Source organism: Colletotrichum higginsianum, chromosome 3 (genome assembly GCF_001672515.1).
Source record: "Colletotrichum higginsianum IMI 349063 chromosome 3, whole genome shotgun sequence".
Classification (NCBI taxonomy): Eukaryota; Fungi; Ascomycota; class Sordariomycetes; order Glomerellales; family Glomerellaceae; genus Colletotrichum; species Colletotrichum higginsianum.
Genome location: NC_030956.1, coordinates 3,933,476 through 3,953,927, shown reverse-complemented (window position 1 = coordinate 3,953,927; position 20,452 = coordinate 3,933,476). Strand labels below are relative to the sequence as shown.

The following is a 20,452-nucleotide window of genomic DNA, read 5'->3' as shown; positions in this document are numbered from 1 at the left end:
TGTTCCAAATCAGCACACATTGCGCGGTGACACAATATGCTTTGGAGAGAAGCGGGGTATTGGAAGGTAAGAAACCGCGTGCTCCTTGATTCCGAAGTGAGGCAGGGGGGCAGACAATGGCTAAGTCGGCAACGATTGCAGTACCACCGGCATCTCTGTGGGACTCGATGCAAGGCCACTTTTTCGAGCACGTAGAGGAGGCCAACGAAGACCTGAGAAGGCGAGGGCTGCCACCCCTGGGATCGGGACCGAGCCGTTGACACATGACCATGGCGCCGGTGCGTTTCCACCATCCACACGGCGAATTGTCTCCATTACCATCCTTTTCGAATTCGAAGAGTCTTCCCTCATTCATCGGGTTCAGCGAGCGACGCGAAGCAATGCAAAGCGACACGAATGTAAAAATGGCTCGGGGATTTCTACCAGAGGGAGGAAGGGTAATCAATGGCCTGGCCTGGCTCCAGTGGAGTTTGGGGATGTTGGTCCTGCTTGGTTTTGGGATTTGGTGCGGGTAAACATTGCACAAAATAGAATAGTAGACTGGATGAGCCTGAATAAGAAAACCGACAACCTCTATAATTTCGCTGACGAAGGCATGTCTTGGTCCACGAAGCCGTTGATTGCGTGCGTTGTGCTTTGAGAGTCCCGCAAATGGACATACCCAGGGCCAATTTGTACCGTCAACGTTTCGGAGTTTCCAGACTTGGAATTGTGCATGCCAATCATACATCAACTCGGCCGCCTCTCCATGACTCCCGTTATCGGGTAGCGAAAAGATGTACCCTGATATAGTGAGTGATCTCTTGAAAATCGGGCGCGAGCTTCCCAGCAGAATGTTGCGACGGCGAACGGAGCCCTTGGCGCCCCAGGTCAAAGACATACATCATCGGCACGGAAGGGGGCGTCGACGACGTATAAGTTTCGGCGTTGGAGTTGACATGTTCTGCTGATTGGGAGGTCCATGTACCCGACACCCGACGCGAGGGTCGCAATACCGAAGCCTGTGGCCGAAAATGTGGTCATCGGCACTGGGCAGGGACTCTCCTAACGCCGTTACCGCCGCAAGCTTCGACCAGAACCGCCCCCGGGGTCTCACGGGAACAAACAAGGTTGGAGGTGCGAAAGGGAGGGAGACACGGAGCGAAGCCGCGGCCGTGCGGTCTGGGAAATTCGTCTCGAGACCTCCTCCGGGGAGCTGCGCCGGCAGGCCCCCGGTCGGTGGGTCGACGACGGAGGATGAGCGAACATGTGGTCCGGTTAGCGGAGTGCCTAACTTCGGCTCCAGCCCCCCGGGATGAGGTGTGGGACCAATATTCTTTGAGACGAAAGACTGTCCTGTTCCAGCCGGGGGTTAGAAGGGAGGGCGGCGGCGGCGAGGACAACGGGGCGGCAGGGCGACAGACGGACGAATGTGAGACACGGAGAGTTTGGGGTCAGGTCTTGCTTGACGCACTGTTTTCCTTCCCAAGCCTGTCCTGCATTAGATTTTCATGGTACACGGACATGGGATGAAAAAAAAAAGAGCGAACCTGCAGGGACTGTGTCACCCGTGTCGCTGTGTCGTCGTCTTGTTGACTTTCTCGTCTTGGATTCGAGCTGCAGAGTCGACAACAGTAAACCTATTCCGCGCCATGTTGGTAGGAGACGGGGCAGAACGGAGTTCATAATTTACTAGGATACGCTGCAAAACAACCCCCCCCCCCCCAACAACAACAAATCCCGGCTTGAGAAGGCCCCGAGGCCCCCCAAAGTTCCTAAGGACCAACCAACCAGTTGCAAACGGGCGCGTCGCCCAGAGACTTGGTGCATAAGCTATTTCAGGCTAGAGTCACGAGCACCGCTGCAAACTTAAGGCCGGCGCCGCCCCCTCCAAGCAACCCAAACACCAGACAGGTTGCCTCCTGGCGCCGCGTGCGCGGCTTGGCTCTTTCCCATCCAATCCGTTCACCTCTCACTGCCCATCCCTCTTGCCCCCCCAACATCGCCACGTTCTCCCGGGTGGTGTGGCAAGTCCTTACCGATTCCCTTTCCCACCTGCATTTCTTGCCTTTTGCATCCTTTCCTTCCATACCTACACCGTACATCTCCACGAGTTCCGACCGACGAGGAGAGTTCGCCATCGATCGACCATCGCCTTTTGCACCGCGCGTTGACGAAAAGCGACACCCTGTTGCCTAACTATCTACCTACCGCGCTTCCTTGCTGACCGACGTCGTCGACCGAGGGAAAAGAAAGCCATCTCTTTTTATTTATTTTAAAAGCGACACGTACCCTCCCCCCTTACGACGACGAACGTTCATCCTTCGTTCTCCTTCACTGAACCACAAGATCGTCAAGCAAATCCCCAGAACCAGAATGGCCGACCACGACAAGCCTCCCGCGTACGGCGGCCCTCCCCCCCAACACCCTCAACAAGCCTACCAGGGCTACTCGTCCCCTCCTCCCCCCGGCGGCCCCGGAGGCTACGGCACCCCACCTCCGGGACAGCACCCGGGCCCTTACTACTCCCCCGGCCCGGAGATGGGATACGGCCCACAGGGCGGGCCCTACCCGCCCCCCGGCCAGTACCCCCCGGGACAGTACCCTCCCCAGGCTCACTACGGCCCGCCAGGGGGTCCGCAGGGTCAGTACCCGCCGCAGGGCGGCTACTACCAGGACAACCGCGGCGGTAGCGGTGCCGGAGGCGGCATCATGGCTGGCTTGCTCGGTGCTCTCGCGTGCTGTTGCTGTCTTGATTGCCTGTTCTGAGCGCGCGCCGGGAGCGAGGAGGTGGAGCGCGGATGTGAATATACCCGAACCCTCGACTGGGATAGAGACGACAAGAAAGAGAGATGATTGGTGGGACAAACGAGAGGAAGGGAGAAAGAGGGGAGAAGAGGGAGCGAGCCTGGGAGGCTCTCATGGACATGTGCGATGCTGAGAGACGCATGGCACAAAGACAGACGCCTCCCCTTCCTACCGTGCGGCTACACATGAGATATCTACAGGACAGAACCGGCCGGTAGGCTTGCAAAGAGCGCGGCAGCCGACTGACAGAGCTGGTTTTGCACTTACTTTTTTAAGGTCAAGGCGGGTCAAGTTTTGCATGAGTCTGTACGGCGTCAAGGGGGCGATGGGTTTTATCCGTTCTCGAGGCGGCGGACCAACCATCTTCGAGGAGGAGACCTAGGAACCTCGCCTTGGGGAAGGAAGGCTTCATGAGGTCACATTCTTAACATTGCTTCCGACTTTCTTCATTTACGTCTACACGAAACACCCCCTATCATTCATTTTGAGGGGCGTTGCTACTTCTCTTTCCCCTTGTGAGCTAGGAGCATGGGAAAGCTCGTAATGCGATCGCACCCTTATCTCAGGCGTGCTTCGAAAGCTTGTTTTCTATTCTCATCACCGGATGACATACATAATACAACGGATGCGAACTGATGATCCCCTAGTCCATGACTATATGAACGTGAACCGAGTATGCCGAGGTGAAGGTGAACTGCGGCTGGGCTGGGAGGATGGGCTGGGCTAAGCTGGGCGCAGAGTGCGGGGTACGGCCTAGAACAGTCACCCGTCGAGGAGTCGTGGGCCGATGACGGATGCGCCTTAGGCAGACGCCACGGATGCCATCGGACGAGCACGAGCGTTGGGGTTAGCCACATGGAACGGCAGATGGACAGATTGACCGGGAAATGGGCGTGTGGACGGATCGCGTAACGAATTACACAGCAAAGACAAAATTCTATCATGCCGCGCTCTTGTACAGCCCGTCAAAGTCTCGACGGATGTTGGCCACACAGTCGTTTGTATAGATCATGCGCTGCACGTCGGGCGAGGCCCACTTATCCGGCACAGCGCCGGCCGACTTGTGCTCGGCGAACAGGCGGTCGCGCTCCTCCTTGGCCTTGCCCTCGCCGAGGTGCAGCTGCTTCCCCGACAGGAAGGCCATGTTGACGAGCTGGGACGTCCAGTCGCGGCGCGAGAGCTCGTACGCCTTGAGGCAGCGTTGGAGGGTCCTGGGGTCGGTGTCGGGCGCGCGGGCGAGCACCTCGGCGACGACGGCGCCGTCTTCGATGGCCATGGCGGCGCCCTGGCTGAGGTGCGGCAGCGTCGGGTGGCAGGCGTCGCCGAGGAGGGCGACGGGCCCGTCCGTGTGGACCCAGGTCGGCAGCGGCTTGTGCATGCGCAGGCGCCACTCGCAGACCTGGCCGTCCGGGACGAGGTTCAGCATGCGGTGGACCAGCGGGCAAAAGTCGTGGAAGACGTCGAGCATGACTTTCTTGGAGCCCCGCGTGGTGTAGGTCGCATTGGTGGCGGCGGCGAAGTTGGAGTCGGGCTGCGTCGTCGAGAGGTTGTAGATGGTGTGCGAGGAGACGGGGTAGGCGATGATGTGGCGCTTCTCGCCGATCCAGCGGATGACCTCGTCCGAGTCGAGCAGGGCGAGGAGCTCCGGGTCGTCCGCCATCTGCTCGCGGGTGAGCATGATCCGGTAGGCGGCCTGGCCGGTCTCCTCCTCGCCGCCAACGGCGCCGACGGAGTCGAGGAGGGACGTGCGGACGGTGCTCTTGATGCCGTCGCAGGAGAGGAGAACGTCGCACTCGACCGGGTAGGCCTCGCCGTCGCGCGGCTGCGCCGTGAAGTTGGGCTTGGGCGCGAACGAGTTGAGCGATGCCAGCGCCGTCCCGAAGTGAAACGTGATGGCGGGCTCTTTCTTGCAGGCGTTATACATGCCGCCGGCGAGCGACGAGCGGTGGCCGTTGCAGTGCGGGAAGCCGTAGAGCTCCCGGATGTTGGGCATGTCGACGTGGGCGAGCTCGACGTTGCTCGATCCCTCTGTTTTGCGGTGTCAGTATCGCGGCTCATGTTAGTTTCCAATGCCGAAGGGTGAGTTTACGTCGAATGCTTGATCCCTTGACATCGGTACATGTCTCCTCGATCTCGGGCCAACAACCGAGGCGGTCGAGAACCCGGACGACGTTGGGTGGCATCTGAATGCCGGCGCCGACAAAACCGAGGTTGGAGGCCGTTTCGTACACGTCGATATGCCTAAAGCCCTTCTTCGCGAGGGCGAGTGCGCAGCCCAAACCGCCCATCCCTACGTCGCGTCGTGTTAGTCTGAAGACATACGGGGGGAGAGTCTGGGCGAGCAATACCGGCGCCAATGACGGCGATCTTCAGGTCCTTTGGGTCAGACATGGTTTTCGATGTGAAGTCGTGATATTTCTCGGAAGCGTTAAAGACAGCAGATCTCAGCTCGACAGGATCTTCCGACATGGTCGTCCAAACGGCTGTTTAAGAAGTCGGCACATGGAGCCTCACATCTGGAGGGGATTGTGGGGGTCCGGAGGGAAGCTCGGGGTAAAATTGACAATTTCTGGCTGGAGAAGCGGGGAAGCGGGCGTGATCAATGAGGGGCAGGGCGGATGCTTCGATGGCCCCTAACTCCCCTTGGACCATACTGATGGGCTGGTAAGGGTTGCCGGGATCGCGAGACGGGAAGTGACAGAGTGGTTGATGGTGTTGCTATTACCAGATGAAGCAACTGCCGATGCGCCGCCGGTCGGTGGTGGGTGCTGTGGGGGTAATGCGAACCTTAGAATACTGCCAACCCCCAACTCGGGCGGTCAAGGCTGCTTGAATGTTTAACCAGCGCAACCGATGTACTTGTGGTTAACGAGAGATGCGCGTCGTCGAAAGAAGCGACTTATCGGTTAGTCAGTCAGCCAGGTGGGCGTCGGATGCGAATTTCGGCAACCAACAACGGTTGTGTGTTGAGGAGGTTTTAGGTGTCGTGCTGTAGCACGATGTGACGGTAGCAAGATGTGGCGCGCCGGTTCCCTTTTTGACAGCGGCGGCTAAGATGTTTTAGATGTCCGTGTTGTTGTAGTGGACGTTCTGGCTTGAGGCCGAGCGAGGCGCCATTCAGGTACATCACCGCGTTCGGCGAGGATTGCGGAGAACAGGGCCAAAACATTATCGTCATGTTGCGAGGATTACGGTACGGTTCCCCCAGTAGTAGCGAAAATACCTGTACGGGTGACGGCGGTGCCGGGGCCGATATGATTTACGCTATTCGCATATCAGATTGCTTATACCCTTCGGCAGGACCCGATGACGGCTCGTTACCCTCCCACACGATCGATGACATTGGGTTCGGCCGGACAGCTGGGAGAGTCTGGATCCAAAGCCAGCAAATATGGCAGGCAAGGGTCTGTGATAAGGGGTGGTGGACTAGAGGGTGGGATGACGGCATGCAGCGCTGTCAATAATCTCCCAGTCGATATCAGGATTTTCTTTCCATCGTCGACGTCGATTCTAGCATCCCCATCCGGACATACTGCATCTCATGTGATAGCTACTGTTTCTTGCTACGGGCACTGTGCCAAGCAGTTGGTTTGCTTCCCTGACCAATCCTGTACACAGAAAGCAGATGGCCCCGTTCTCATTGGTGGTCTCTGCCAGCCCGTATGGCTGAGGCATCCCTTGACATTCTTAGTGACGCAAACCTGCCGCCTCTTGCAGACATTGTGGCGTAGCTTGGCTGTCTGATCCTATCGTGGGAAGAGGCATCCACAGCGCAGCATCTCGGCGAAAGCTTCGTCTTCCGAGATACATCGAGGTGGTGAAAGATTAGCTAGACGGAAAGACAACGAGGAGGACGGCAACACAGAGAGTGAGGGATGGCCCTTCGCCTTTCACCAGGTGGGTGGCACCATGCCACAGCCACGCAACCACGCCCCTGCAGCCACGACATCGCTCCTAGATGACCCGTATCTCTGTACGAATGCAGCACAACATGTTCGATTGTGGAGAGGAGAGGGTCATTGGAGATTCATTCGTGCAGGGGGGGCTCCCAGTCGAGGCGAGGTTTCGTGCGGGCGGCAACGAAGCGCCACAGGTGCCACTCTCAATATCCGCATCGTTGTGAAGCACAAACACAGAACCGTGGAAGCTGTGCTTTGAATAACAAAAAAATAAACAAAAGAAGAAGAAGAAGAAATAGAAAAGGGGGTAGACAAGGGGATTGTACCGTGACATCAAGAGAAGCACGCAAGCAAACGGCTGGAGACAATCGGCTTGTAGGGGCGTCGAGGTCTTGAATCAAGGAAACAAGCTGGTTCTGTTAGATTGGGTTGTCTGTCGTTGTTGGGACGAAGCGCGCGCTGAGCTATTTCCGAGGTGCGTCAGCGTCGCGCGCCGAACAGGCGGCAAACACTCGTCTTGTCTTTTCGCCCTTTACCCAGCAAATTTACCAACTACCTACCCTAATTAGGTAGGTGCTTACCTCACACTGGGCATTTTATGTTGATGCACGGATACAGACGACGGGAGGGCCGCAGGAAGGGGGCACCAAAAGTCTTGGTAGCGACAGCTGGACAGTAGTCTGAGCGGATGGGGAAATCCAGTCCGTGGACAGTGGGCGGGCACTGGGCAACAGAGTCATGTTCAAAGTGTGCAATTCGTACGGTACGGATATGTACAGATAGTGTATCGAGAAACCCGCGACAAGTGACGAATGATTGGGTTGGAGGCCACCAGCAGAGAGTCAGAGAGACTCCCCAGCATGCCACAGAGTATCGGCGAACCGTGGCGGGATCCCACTACAGACCCCGCAAATGCGACAGGGGCCCGTTTCGTTTGGAGCCGACAGCCAATGAAGCCGCTGATGTCACCAGTCGCAGGGCCTCTGAAGCGAAGTGCCGCTGGGGAATGAATAAATAAAACAATGGGGACAACGGTTGCCTTTGCGGGCCTGCAGCGACAGCTGCTGCTGCCACCCCTGCCTGGGCCCCGGCAAGGTTGCGTCCTGTACCCTGCCCAGCCAATCAGTGAATCACATCAACTTCGGTCAAACCGTTTTGGCTGCGATTGCTTGGCACCCTCTTCTTCCACTGCCTCTTAACCTGACATCTTTGCTCACATTCTTCTTTCTCGTCCATCGCGGCCAACTTCGTTAAGTACTTGCCAGCTCGCTGCACTTCGAAGCCGCCAGTCCCCGCTGTAAAGCAGCAACAGCAACGGGCATATCAGATCACACGCATCGCGTGCTTTTTCAACAGCGACACGAGACTCGAAACACACTTGGACGACACCAGACCACCATGCATATTCTGCTGCTTTCGTAAACGACCCGGCCACGATCCTCCTCCACGATTCCCTCGTCTCTCCCCAGCCTAGTACAATACTCTTTCTCGACCACTCCGTATCCCCCAACATAGCCGACGGCCTTGCAACCCTCCCGAGACTGGCCGCAACCTTCAATATCGACGCTCGTCGGCCCACGCAGTAGAACATGTCGGCAACTCCCATCGCGACGCCGTCAGGCTCGGCCTCGCTTACGGAGACGCTCGCCTCCTCACTGGCCTCGTCTCTATCAACGGCCTTTTCTGCCACAATCTCTGCGACTTTGAGCTCGAACGGAACCATTCCCTCTTCGGCGTCGTCAACGACATCAGAAACATCGCCACCGGCTTCTCCATCACCCGTCTCTCTTCCTTCGGACAGATACCAAGGAATAACTCTGGTTGCGTTCCTCACTGCCCTGGCAACTGGTCTTTCGGTTTTCGCCGTGCAAATCATTGCCTTTTTGCTTCTACGGAATAAGATTGCGCGTATTTTGTACGCCAGCCCACCCTGATGTATTGAGCTTTGGACCCTTTACTGACGTGTTGCAGCAAACCAAAGTCTTATCTTGTTCCCGAACGTGAAAGAACGGAGAGTCCCCCCAGCACACCTTGGAGTCTCATCAGCACCCTGATCCACTACGACGACCGCGACATCATCAAAAAGTGTGGCTTGGACGCCTACTTCTTCCTCCGCTATCTAAGAACTCTCCTCACAATATTCATCCCCATCGCCGTTATCGTAATTCCTATCTTGATTCCGCTCAACTATAGCGATGGTGTGGGTCATGACTTGATCGACGATGCGAAGAATGAGGCCAATGATACCAGCTCCGACCCAGTTCGTCTCATGGCCAGGGCAGGTCAATCTGCCAGCGGTGATACCGACAATGAACCTACGGGTCTGGATACCCTGGCCTGGGGCAACATTAGCAGAACCCACACCGGCCGCTTTTGGGCACATCTGATCCTGGCGCTGCTCGTCATCATTTGGGTCTGCACGGTCTTCTTCTTTGAACTCCGTGTCTACATCAAAGTCCGACAGGATTATCTGACGAGTGCCGAGCATCGTCTCCGGGCTTCGGCCACGACCATTCTTGTCAACAGCATCCCTTCCAAATGGCTGACAGAGGAGGCTTTGTTGGGCCTGTTCGACGTTTTCCCTGGCCAAATTCGGAACATCTGGCTCAATCGTGACTTGACCACTCTACTCGAGAAGATCCAGCTGCGTGAAAGTATCCACCTTAGGTTGGAAGCAGCCGAGACGGAGCTCGTTAAGGCTGCGAAGAGGAAGCAACTCAAGAGGAAAAAGAAAGAGGACAAACTCTCCAGAAAGCAGGCCAACACCAAGGGGCCGAGCAGACAAGAAGAAGCCCTGAGGCGGCAGCGAGAAGATGCCGATGCCAAGAAGAGAGCCGAAGCCGGTCTTGGCATCAGCTCCGGCGAGCACGAGGATGTCCCCCACGACATCAGCGCCATAGTCGACGACAAGCACAAGAACCCGGAATCAAGGCGGTCGAGCACCTCGTCTTCAAGCTCAGACAATGGCAACCGGCCTGAGTCCAGGGGTTTCGGGCTTGGACTAATCGGGGACGGCATCAGCAAAGTTGGCAAAGGCCTGCTTGGCGGCGTCGGCAAAGCGCAGCAAAATATCAGGGAATTCAGCGATGATGTGGAGGAGACGGTTGAGACGACTAACGGCTTCGCAATGCTGCATCCGAGTGATCGACCTCGAAAGGTCCAGATTCTGGCCGAGGGCGAACGCCCCGGAACAGCTGAGAGCGCAAGAGTCACGGCGGACCAAGCCGAACCACCCGCGAATACAGAGACACAGAAGACGCATTCCCGAAATGCATCTGCCGTCTCCCAGGAGACCACCGACCAGAATTACAAGCGAAGCTACGAGCCTTTCGGCAATGGCAACACGGTGCGCAAAGTCAGCAACCTGGACCACATGTATGATCAGGAAAAACGCAAGTTCTGGCAATTCTGGAAAGCCCCGGCCGGTGGCTACGCATCCCCCGTACCCCAAGGATTCGACGGCGGTGAATACCCTTTTGGCCAGTCAAAGGACAAGACCACGTGGCAGAAGATCAAAGCCTACATTCCCTTCACGGGCGGAGACAGCCAGGCCCCCGTCGATTATCCCGAATCTAACACCATCGGCGGCGAGTACAAGAACATATTGGACGACGATGCTGAGTGGCGGAAATGGATCAAGGAGAAGAACAGGCCAATGCATCGACTACCACGGTGGGGCTTCCCTGACTGGCTCGCCTGGCTGACTTTTGGTCCCAAGGTTGACACGATCTACTGGTGTCGGTCGGAGCTGTCGCGTTTGAACGTCGAAATCGACGACGACCAAGCGCACCCAGAGCGATATCCCTTGATGAACTCGGCCTTTATCCAATTCAACCATCAGGTTTCGGCACACATGGCCTGTCAAAGTCTCATGCACCACGTTCCGAAGCACATGTCACCTCGGATTAACGAAGTTTCGCCCAAGGATGTCATCTGGGACAACATGGCTTTGAAGTGGTGGCACGAGTCCATCCGGTCTGGCGTCGTCACCGTCGTCATTGCAGCCATGGCCTTTTTCTGGGCCATCCCTATCGCTTTCACGGCCTCCATTGCCAACATTGACGGTCTGGTTGGGCAGTTTCCCTGGCTGGCATGGATCAAGAAGGACCCCGTTGAGAAGGTCGCCGGAGCCGTTGCTGGTGTCTTGCCCGCTATCCTGCTTGCGCTCCTCCTCTTGATTGTCCCCCTCATTCTCGAACAACTCGCGCTGTTTCGGGGCGTCAAAACCGGCTCGCAGAAGGCCGAATTTGTCCAGCGCTTCTACTTCGTCTTCCTCTTCATCCAAGTCTTCCTCGTTGTTTCGATTGCGTCGTTCTTCGCTGCATCAGTTGACGAGCTGTGGGCTAATCTGGAGACACTCTCAAATGTTGGAGAAATCCTGAACATTCTCGCCAGAAACTTGCCGAGAGCGTCCAACTACTTCTTCTCGTACATGTTGCTACAAGCGCTTTCTGTCAGCTCCGGAACACTGCTTCAGATCGGGGGCCTTGTCACTTGGTACCTGTTGGCCCGGATACTCGACACCACGGCTCGTGACAAGTGGAAGAGGAACACGACCCTCTCGACTATTGCATGGGGCCAGTTTTTCCCTGTCTACACCAATTTCGCCTGCATCGCCTTGGTCTATAGCGTCATTGCTCCGCTAATTTCGCTGTTTGCTGTCCTAACGTTCGGCCTACTATGGTTCGCTCAGCGTTACAGTATGTTGTACGTCACGCGCTTCGAAACTGACACAGGTGGTGTATTGTACCCTCGCGCGATCAACCAAACGTTCACGGGCCTGTACGTCATGGAAGCTTGCTTGGCGGGCTTGTTTTTCATCACTGTGGACGAAAATGACAACAGCGCTGCCACGCCGCAGGGGGTCATCATGCTGGTAACACTTGGCCTCACGGCGATATACCAAATCTCGTTGAACACGTCGTTTTCACCCCTGTTCCGGTATTTGCCAATCACTGTCGAAGATGAGGCGGTCCTCAGAGACGAGGCATTCCAGCGAGCTCAAAACAGACGTTTGGGGCTCCCCAATGACGACGACGGCGACGAGTTCACAGACGAAAAGACACCCATGGCAAATGGCGACGGATCCGGAGCCGAAGCCCCCGGTATCGAATTGCAAAGGATGGAGCACGAGGGGCCCAAACGGAAGCCATCGACTATGCGCCGTGTCAAGAACGTCGGTCACTGGGCGAAGCGGGAAGGTAAAAACCTTCGCAGTAAGACCTGGAACGTGGGCGCCGCCCCCGTCCACACGGCCGCCGAGTACCGCCGCCAACAGCGCAACAAAGATCTGGAGGCCCAACGGGCTCTTGGGGAAGCACTGTATGGCGGTTTTCACGATGAAATCGAAGATTTGACGCCCGCCGAGCGTGATGCACTCGTTAAGAACGCGTTCAAACATTACGCCCTACGAGCACGAGCACCCGCTGTCTGGATTCCTCGTGACGATATTGGGGTCAGCGATGACGAGATTCGGCGCACGAAGGAGTATAGTGAGCACATTTGGATCAGCAACGAGGGAACGGCGCTGGATAGTAAGATCCGCGTGGTGTATGGCGCCAATCCGCCCGACTTTTCAGAGATTGACATTATCAATCTCTAAACTGTGTTTTTTTTTCCTTTTTTCGGAAACATGTAACGAACAAACATACGCATATACCCAGCCGGCGTTAGGGGAGGCAATCGACAATAGACAAGAGCACAAAAGAAAATAACATTAGTGTCATTCGGCATATGAACATGATTTGCTACATACAGGACTCCCACTCCCTAGCCACCCATGTGAAGTAAATGGACTATTGTCACGAAAGACAGATCAGACGATGTGAGTAGACTCCGGCTTATAAATCAATCGAGACCAATGACGTTGGCGATTTGGCGAAGAATCGAAGCCGCATGAAGTCCGCATTCCCCGCACTCGTTGTGTAAGTGCTCTCCTTCCTTCTCTCTCCCTGCTGGTAACATATAAGACATAGTGCATCACCAAAGATTATAGCTCTCAGACAGTTGACCGGGACCTTTTTACTCTCAAAACAAATCAAGGCCGAAGAACCCAAAATCAGGGTAAAAGTCAAGAAAGATGACCAAGTCAGGAAAAGCCAAGGCCGTCGTGAATGGAACCACGGTCGCCGAGGCGACCGAGTGGGAGGAGGTCGAGGGCAACGTCTACTTCCCGCCGTCGGCGGTGCGGACGGACGCGCTCGAGAAGACGGACGCGACGACGTTTTGTCCGTGGAAGGGGACCGCGAGCTACTACTCGGTCAAAGTCGGGGGTGAGCTGAACATCTTTTCACGTCCCTTTGACCCTCTCCCATCTATCTGGATTTGGATTCCTCTCTCTTCTTCTTTCTTTTTCTCCGCCCCCACGATACACACGGAGATGGGCAGGATTTCGAGGACAAGGAAAGACGGAGCGGGGAAGAACGGGCGAACGTTTGCTGACGGTTAGCGCCAGATGACAAGCTGGAGAACGCGGCTTGGTACTATCCCACGCCCAAAGACGGGGCCAAGGAGATCAAGGACCATGTTGCCTTTTGTGAGTCCCTCCCTTCCGATAGGGAGCAAGGGTGGAAGCTGACAGCGTCGCGTAGACAAGAGCAAGGTCACAGTTACCGTTGAGTAAAGGGGATTGGGCGAGTGAGCTAGCTGCTGGGCCGGCCGGGTCGAAAAGCATCCTTCTTGTCCGACGACGACGAAAACGATGGGGATTGCTTGGTCTCTGCGTCTATTGGCCCCATAATGACAGTATATCTATCTCTGTAGAAATGGGGCGGGGATGAGATCCTGCTCAGTAACGCCGTCGTCGTAGCTTGGATCCAGTAATGCAAGACTGTCTGTCCGTTCGGTATTCCCTGAATCGCTACTAGCCAAGACGGAGAGCCGCTTGAGGACGTGAGCATTGTCATTGGGTGCCTTGGTACCGGTGCAAGCTCATCTGCATGGAGAGAAAGTGCCAGTTGGGGGCTTTGATGACCGAGTTACACCTCTGGCTGGTTCTGATCCTCGCACCCCAAGGCCATGAGTGAGGCGAGGTCTGCTAACGTGGCGTCCTTCCCTAGATCAGTCCTTTGCCACGGAACCGCCCGAGACCCTAGAATACACGGCATGCAGGCCTCCAGTCAGGTCAATTGATCGGGCTGAGTTGCCGGTTTCATGATATCATCGCCGTTCACTCACACACACACACACACACACACACACACACACTTCATCTCGTGAATGTCTTGCAGACCTGGGTATTCCTCTACGTAAGCCGTGACCAAAGGAAAACTCAAAAGAGACCGGTCTAGACCTCCACGATCTCATCGTCATCCTCAAGCTCCTCGACCCTTGAGCCGTTCGTCAGCTCCTTGAGCTTCGTCTCGCCCTCGCCCTCACCCTCGCCCTCGGCCGGCTCCTCATCTCTCATGAGGACCTGCACCAACCGGTCGCAAGCATCCTTGACACCCTCGTCGTCGACCCGCGCGTGCGTCTCTCGGATGATGGGGTAGACCTTGACTCGTCTCAGCAGATCTCGGCCTTCCCTCGTCGTGGTGAAGAGCAGCAGCGTCTCGACGTGAGTCTGGATGATTTTCGGGTCCGAATCGCGCTTCTTGTCGGGTGGCAGCAGCTGCAGGTCGGGAAGCATGCCCATGGTGTCGTCCTCGTCATACTCCTCGTTACCGGTGATAGGCAGGAGGATGTAGGGCAGGATGTCGACCTCGTCCTCGTCCATAAACGTCGGGTGGAACTGAATCTCAAAGGCGACGTTCTTGATGGTGCTCGCGACTCCCTTTCTCCGGATCTCGGACTGATGCTCGGTGAAGACCTTGAGCTTGGTGATGGGGATGACTTCGTCGTATTCCTGTCTCGTGACGAAGTGCTGCCGCACCTCGGTGTGCTTGGTGAGATCGGCGAAGAGATAAGCGAGGTAGTCGTAATCCGCATCTTTGTTGTAGGCCCCCTTCTCCTTGACGAAGAGATCAACAAGCTGGTTGAGCACCAAGTCGTTCGACTTGAGCTCCGCCGGCGGCGTTTGCTTCTTTGAAACGATAGTATTGAGACCGTCCCATTTTGCCAGGTTTGCAAGCAGCATGGCCATGGAGTTGGCGTTTGGCTCGTCGGGTTTCTGTTCAGGAGTATCAGTGAGTGCCTGGGCGTCATTCGATGGTGGGTTCTTCTGTCTCCTCTCCGGAGACTCGCACTTACCACAATCAAGTCCAACACGATGTCAATAAACTTCTGGTCTGTCGCAACGTTCTCGAGCACGTCCTTCTCGGCCGTGAGGTTGATGAGGATTGTGAGGGCATGTTCAGCGATTTGCTGAACACTGGTTAGTTGAGGGATCTTCGTTGAAACAACCCAATTTTTTTGCTTACAGGATGGTCTCTGACAAGAAACTTGAGATGTTTGACCGGTGTCAAGTTCTCCGTCTTGAAGATCGAAGGTTGCGCTTGAGAGTAGCCGACCAGGTTTTCTATGGCTACTTTTCTGAGTTGAGGGGTGGGATGAGCAATGAAGCCCACGAGCTGTCACAGCATGAGCCAAGTCCTCAGAATACTTTGATCGGATGAGCATACCTCTTCCAATTCTGTTGGCATTTTGACGTTTGATAAAGTGAGATACTGCGAAAATGAGAGACAGGATTCCAAATACGTGCCAACTTTTAACAGATGTTCCAAGAAAGTTGTCTCGGTTTCTCTGTAAGACAGACCGGGAGAGTCACTCGCAGAAGCTTTTTGGTGGGGTGTTGTGGCGGGGCAGTCGCTATGTCCGCCGATGAAGTCAATAGCAGGGGTTTTAATTGGTCGTAAAGTCGTTTATGACCCACTCAAAGATGGTCCAGGGTTCTGGGCACTTCAGGCGCGGGGCAATCGATAAGAAAATCAAAAATTTCTGGCTCGGGCACAGAAAAAAAAAAGAGGTGACCGCCAATCCCGTTTGTCTGTCGCTCTCCGCCACGATCACATTGTGTCCGAGTATCTTCGAAAATGGGCAAGGCAACCACCCCGACCGACCGCCAGTCGCGCAGACACAACCCCCTGCAGGATGATATCCTTGCTACGGGTCCTTTGAAGAACAAGGCGCCCAAGAAGAAGAAGGGCAAGACTACCGACGATGACGACGACAATGGCGAGGGCTTTGTCGATGCGACACGGAGTCGCACCATTCTTCGGCTAGGCCGTGAGCTTGCCGATGAGGATGGAACCGCCAAACCAGAAGTTGCTGCGAAACCGACCGTCGACCTTTTCGGAATCGAGTCGAGATACGGTGTCGATGTTGGCGGCGACGAACAGGCATACGAGGACGAGGAAGCGTGGGGCGAAGAGGATGAGATTGTTGAAGAGGTTGAGATCGACCCGGAGGACCTCGAGACGTACCGCAAGTTCTTGCCCGAATCCGAGGACGATCCTGCGGCGATGCTGAACCAGCACGGCTGGGGTAGCAAGGGTCCCGATGACGAGATGGCTGGCGGCGGCACCAACCTGACGGAGCTCATTTTGGAGAAAATTGCCGCGCACGAGGCTGCTGAGGCTCGGAAAGCAGCCGGCGTGCCAGTAATTGACGAAGACTATCAGCTTCCCCCAAAGGTCATCGAAGTATACACAAAGTAGGTGGCGATGTCGGTTGTGTTGTCAGAAGACCAATGCTAACGAGTGCACCAGGATCGGCCACATTCTGTCGCGATACAAAAGCGGTCCCTTGCCGAAGCCCTTCAAGATTCTTCCGACCCTGCCGCACTGGGAGGACATCATCGGGATCACCGAGCCCCAAAAATGGACGCCCAATGCCGTGTACCAGGCAACGAGGATCTTCTCGTCCTCGAAGCCCCTTGTCTGCCAGAAGTTCATGGAGATTGTTGTTCTCGACAAGGTCCGTGAGGACATCTACGAGAACAAGAAGCTGAACGTGCACTTGTTCAACGCGCTAAAGAAGTCCCTTTACAAGCCCCGAGCATTCTTCCTCGGCTTCTTGTTCCCTCTGCTGTCGAGCGGCTGCACCGTTCGCGAGGCACACATTGTCTCTGCGGTGCTTGCCAGAGTATCGGTACCAGTCCTTCATTCTGCCGCCGCCCTGAAGGGTATCACCGAAATGTGCGTATTTTGCCCGTCCAACGTGCTCAGGACGATGCTGATTTGATTACAGTGCGGCCCAGGAAGCCTCGCACGGCACCGAGGGCGGTGGAGCGGCCAATATCTTCATTAAAACTTTGCTGGAGAAGAAGTACGCTCTTCCCTACCAAGTCATCGACTCGGTTGTTTTCCATTTTCTGAGGTTCCGAAGTGTGGACCCGGCATCGATCAAGGAAGGCCAGTCGTTCTCCGGGGACATGGTCAAGTCGTTGCCCGTTGTCTTCCATCAGAGTTTGCTGGCTTTCGCCCAGAGATACAGAAACGATCTGAGCGAGGACCAGCGAGAGGCCCTTCTTGACTTGCTCTTGTCGCACGGCCACCACTCGATCGCACCTGAAATCCGGAGGGAACTGCTGGCTGGCAGAGGCAAGGGCGTGGCGGTTGAGCAGCAGGGCGCTCCGTTTGACGGCGATGACACGATGCTAGTTGACTGAACGAAACGAAAACTGGGATATGGGAGTTGGAGACTGGCCGACCCCGGGGCATTAAAAGGCGTTAGCAGGTCTGATTTGATACCCGCAATCCTAATCGAATGGATTCTGAGAACACTGTGGGCGTCTTCGCTTGTCGCGTTGATGGAGGGAGAAAGCGTCGACGCCCGTGCCTGATCAAAGATCCTGCCATTTCCAGTGACATGCCAGATTCATTGCCGTCGCCGTTTTGGAACACGCCATTACTACCTACCCAGGTAGGAACAGGTGCGAGCCACAACACGCCGACGACTCTGTGAAGCTTCCCCGCTCAGTGTTGTAGAATGGGCATTAGTCAACGTAGGCGTCTTTTGGTTTTCGCCGTCTCGGCGCGTCACATCTCTTCCTGTTTTCCGTCTCGCCCTAGACCCTACCACCCCACACATCGTAACGACCTTTGTTATTAGATTATGCTTTCTGCTGAATCGTTTGTCTACCTGTAAGAACCACGGAATATGGCCGATGATCCGGTCCTTGGTACCATTGATGGAGCGCCAACACGTCGAGGATCCGGAAGCGACCCGCCGTTGGGCGCCATGCCGTTCTTTAACCCTTTCAACACGCGAAGAAGATCGTAGGACTGTCAAGTATCAAGAAGAAAGGCATGGGCATTAATGTTTTCACAGATCATCCTCGCAATCGTACCCAGCCGCTCACCGTGATGTGCAGAGGCTGTCTTTCAAGACTGCTCTCCGAGTCACTTCCCCGGAGAGATCCTCAGACACTCCAGGAGACAGCTGGGACGGTTCAAGCACCCCTACTCCAATGATCGGAGATGGATATTTCGGGAGAACGGCAATGTCGAGGTCGCCCTCATCGCCGCCATTAACATCCGTCGCGTCACCCAGGTCCGCGTCCAGGTCTGCATCTACCAGACAGTCACCGCAATATGCTCATTTGACCCCGATGCCAGGACAATGCTTTGATCCACCAAGATCTCCCAGAGAAGGATTTGAATAGGTATGGTTCCCGGACGGGTACTGGGCGGAAAGAGAAGTGATCCTAAGAGGGTCGCGGACAAGCAGCGGTAACAGAATTTGGAAATGGACGGCCAAAACTGGCAAATTTCGGGGAATTGCTACCAGCGAACCCGAACTCCAACCTCAACAAACTTCCCCATTCCTCACAGGAACTCTAGATCCCACCGAGCCTCTGAGTCCTATGTCCGAAAGAGCTCTCGTCTTGTCTCTGCAACAACCAGGAACCCCTGAACCGATGAGTAGTTGTGGCGAACAAATACCCAGCATTTCCCAGACTATGAACACCTTGAGGGCGCACGTTGAAGAGGTGGAGGTGAAATTCCAGCCCCCCTCAAGCCCACCTCATCTCGGGGAAACCACAGAACCAAGCATCAAGAGCCGCAGGGGCATCAAGCTCTCTTCTTTATTCAAGTGCAAGACAGTGAGTACTTCGGTATTTCTATCACACGGTAGTTTTACTGCTGACACCAAGGAGAAAAATTCAAGCATGCCTGCCGCCCCAGAATCAAACCATCCGCAAACGACCGAGGTGTCGAAAGATGCAGCGACTACGACGGGTTTCAAGGCTCTGGCTTGGTTCGTCAACAAAGAAGAACAAAACGTGTCAAAACATGGAACGGGTTGGTTTGGAAAAGCGCCCTGGCATCGTAAAGACTCGGAACAGACCATCAGCAGCATCACAAGTTCCATTCGAGAGGTGTTGGCCGGGAAAACACCACCGGCAACGCCTGATCCCGACAGTTTTCACTATCGTAGATGCATCAGTCCATGATTGTGCCAGGTGCTTTGAAGCTAATGTTAATTACCAGGCCAGTCCGACTATGCAACTACCCCGTATCCAGCTGGAGTGAGTCGCCACCGTTGTATATTGAAGCATTTTAATGTTGATAGCCGACACAGGAAGCCACGCGCGTAAGGACTCCGCCTACACATAAGACAGTCGACGGAAAGCCACGCGGGTTCTTCACCGAAATGGTACCACCTAGGGGAGATGGAGACACCTGGAATCCGTCGCAACCTTACAGATCGGCAAGCTTGAAGCGGTGCCAGCCGAGACGTGACGATGATCTCCCCAAGAAACCCAAAGAATGGTGGGATGCGAAGCAGCGGTCCCAGTCCAAAAGGAAATTGGCGTCCTTGCCAAAGTTTGAATTCGACATACCGGAGCATCTCCCAAACAGCCCAATGTGCCCAGCCAACCCCAAACATTCTTCAGGCGGCAGAGGGTTGTGTGTATATCACGGTCGGAGGAAGACAGGATCTCTTCTCAAGGTTGAACATATTGTAAGTGACAGGCGTCAGGGATCGGAAGTATCCATCACTTCACAGATCGACGAGAGATTGAGGGGTGACCATGAATCAGCCGGTCCATGTCCAGACTGAATTCAACCGTGGAGGCAGCGTCGTAGCTAAGCAGAAAATGTCCTAAAGAGTAGTCTTGTATGCAGCTGTTAACATGCCCATGCCTATTGCAACTTGCCAGTGTCTGTTTAAGATGGCGGATGAAGTGGGATTGAGTGGCGTAGCAACTCGAGAAGGGAGGTGAGCGGTGGTGCAGCAGACGCAGCTTACAGTCCGTTGTATTAGCAGTATTTGTAATTAAATAATGCATCTGTACATAAGGGCAAAATGCGTACTATTACGAATTTGCTACTTTTTCACTAGTAGAATTACGAATTATAGAACTATTAATATTAAAATACCCTTATATTACTATTACTATTACTATTACTTACTACTTAAAGTAAAGCTATTTAGACTCTATATAAACTACTCTTTAGTACTAATTACTAATTTAATTACTATAGAGGTTTCTCCCCTATTATTACTATATACAATTTAATACCCTCTTATAGAGGAGAGGGACAATTAGCCTATAAAGTCTATAAAGCTTATAAAGCTTGCAATACTTATAATACTTTTATCCTTATTATTTCTATTATCTTTATTACTACTACTAGCTAATTAGACTAAATATTAAATTAATTAAATATAATATAAATAATAGTACTAATACTAAATAAGGATAAGTAGAGGAAGATAGCTTAAGTATTAATATTAATAGAGAAAATAAATAAGAAAGTAGCTACTTAAATAGAATACTCTATTTAGACTATAAGATAGTAGTAATATTAATATTAAGTAACTAAGTAGGTAAAGAGATACTCTATTATAAAGTATAGTTAAATAAAGTTAGAAATCTA

General features: G+C 54.4%; 9 protein-coding genes across 9 annotated transcripts; 7 read left to right on the top strand and 2 right to left on the bottom strand.

Moving 5' to 3' along the window:
• Positions 1 to 1,013: 1,013 nt before the first annotated feature.
• On the top strand, positions 1,014 to 1,298 carry CH63R_04715 (uncharacterized protein; the record flags this gene model as incomplete). The annotated part of the gene is made up of 1 exon (XM_018299690.1): positions 1,014 to 1,298. The coding sequence occupies one exon, from the start codon at positions 1,014 to 1,016 to the stop codon at positions 1,296 to 1,298; it is 285 nt and encodes a 94-aa protein (XP_018160936.1).
• A 1,057-nt stretch (positions 1,299 to 2,355) lies between these two features.
• CH63R_04714 (uncharacterized protein) lies at positions 2,356 to 2,748 on the top strand (the record flags this gene model as incomplete). Its single annotated transcript, XM_018299689.1, has 1 exon — positions 2,356 to 2,748. The coding sequence occupies one exon, from the start codon at positions 2,356 to 2,358 to the stop codon at positions 2,746 to 2,748; it is 393 nt and encodes a 130-aa protein (XP_018160935.1).
• Positions 2,749 to 3,727: 979 nt separating this feature from the next.
• CH63R_04713 (Salicylate hydroxylase) lies at positions 3,728 to 5,256 on the bottom strand (the record flags this gene model as incomplete). The annotated part of the gene is made up of 3 exons (XM_018299688.1): positions 3,728 to 4,815; positions 4,877 to 5,077; positions 5,136 to 5,256. 3 exons carry the CDS (start codon positions 5,254 to 5,256, stop codon positions 3,728 to 3,730), a joined length of 1,410 nt encoding a protein of 469 aa, XP_018160934.1.
• A 3,019-nt stretch (positions 5,257 to 8,275) lies between these two features.
• On the top strand, positions 8,276 to 12,288 carry CH63R_04712 (Duf221 domain-containing protein; the record flags this gene model as incomplete). Its single annotated transcript, XM_018299687.1, has 2 exons — positions 8,276 to 8,601; positions 8,658 to 12,288. 2 exons carry the CDS (start codon positions 8,276 to 8,278, stop codon positions 12,286 to 12,288), a joined length of 3,957 nt encoding a protein of 1,318 aa, XP_018160933.1.
• A 477-nt stretch (positions 12,289 to 12,765) lies between these two features.
• On the top strand, positions 12,766 to 13,308 carry CH63R_04711 (Duf427 domain protein; the record flags this gene model as incomplete). The annotated part of the gene is made up of 3 exons (XM_018299686.1): positions 12,766 to 12,958; positions 13,135 to 13,221; positions 13,277 to 13,308. The coding sequence occupies 3 exons, from the start codon at positions 12,766 to 12,768 to the stop codon at positions 13,306 to 13,308; spliced, it is 312 nt and encodes a 103-aa protein (XP_018160932.1).
• Positions 13,309 to 13,971: 663 nt separating this feature from the next.
• On the bottom strand, positions 13,972 to 15,265 carry CH63R_04710 (DNA-binding protein hgh1; the record flags this gene model as incomplete). Its single annotated transcript, XM_018299685.1, has 4 exons — positions 13,972 to 14,793; positions 14,874 to 14,987; positions 15,044 to 15,193; positions 15,245 to 15,265. 4 exons carry the CDS (start codon positions 15,263 to 15,265, stop codon positions 13,972 to 13,974), a joined length of 1,107 nt encoding a protein of 368 aa, XP_018160931.1.
• A 390-nt stretch (positions 15,266 to 15,655) lies between these two features.
• CH63R_04709 (Bystin) lies at positions 15,656 to 17,232 on the top strand (the record flags this gene model as incomplete). The annotated part of the gene is made up of 3 exons (XM_018299684.1): positions 15,656 to 16,275; positions 16,331 to 16,759; positions 16,812 to 17,232. The coding sequence occupies 3 exons, from the start codon at positions 15,656 to 15,658 to the stop codon at positions 17,230 to 17,232; spliced, it is 1,470 nt and encodes a 489-aa protein (XP_018160930.1).
• A 491-nt stretch (positions 17,233 to 17,723) lies between these two features.
• On the top strand, positions 17,724 to 18,194 carry CH63R_04708 (uncharacterized protein; the record flags this gene model as incomplete). Its single annotated transcript, XM_018299683.1, has 2 exons — positions 17,724 to 17,842; positions 17,999 to 18,194. 2 exons carry the CDS (start codon positions 17,724 to 17,726, stop codon positions 18,192 to 18,194), a joined length of 315 nt encoding a protein of 104 aa, XP_018160929.1.
• Positions 18,195 to 18,735: 541 nt separating this feature from the next.
• Positions 18,736 to 19,631, top strand: CH63R_04707 (Cdc73 family RNA pol II accessory factor; the record flags this gene model as incomplete). Its single annotated transcript, XM_018299682.1, has 4 exons — positions 18,736 to 19,000; positions 19,058 to 19,095; positions 19,149 to 19,532; positions 19,578 to 19,631. 4 exons carry the CDS (start codon positions 18,736 to 18,738, stop codon positions 19,629 to 19,631), a joined length of 741 nt encoding a protein of 246 aa, XP_018160928.1.
• Between the last annotated feature and the right edge of the window lie 821 nt (positions 19,632 to 20,452).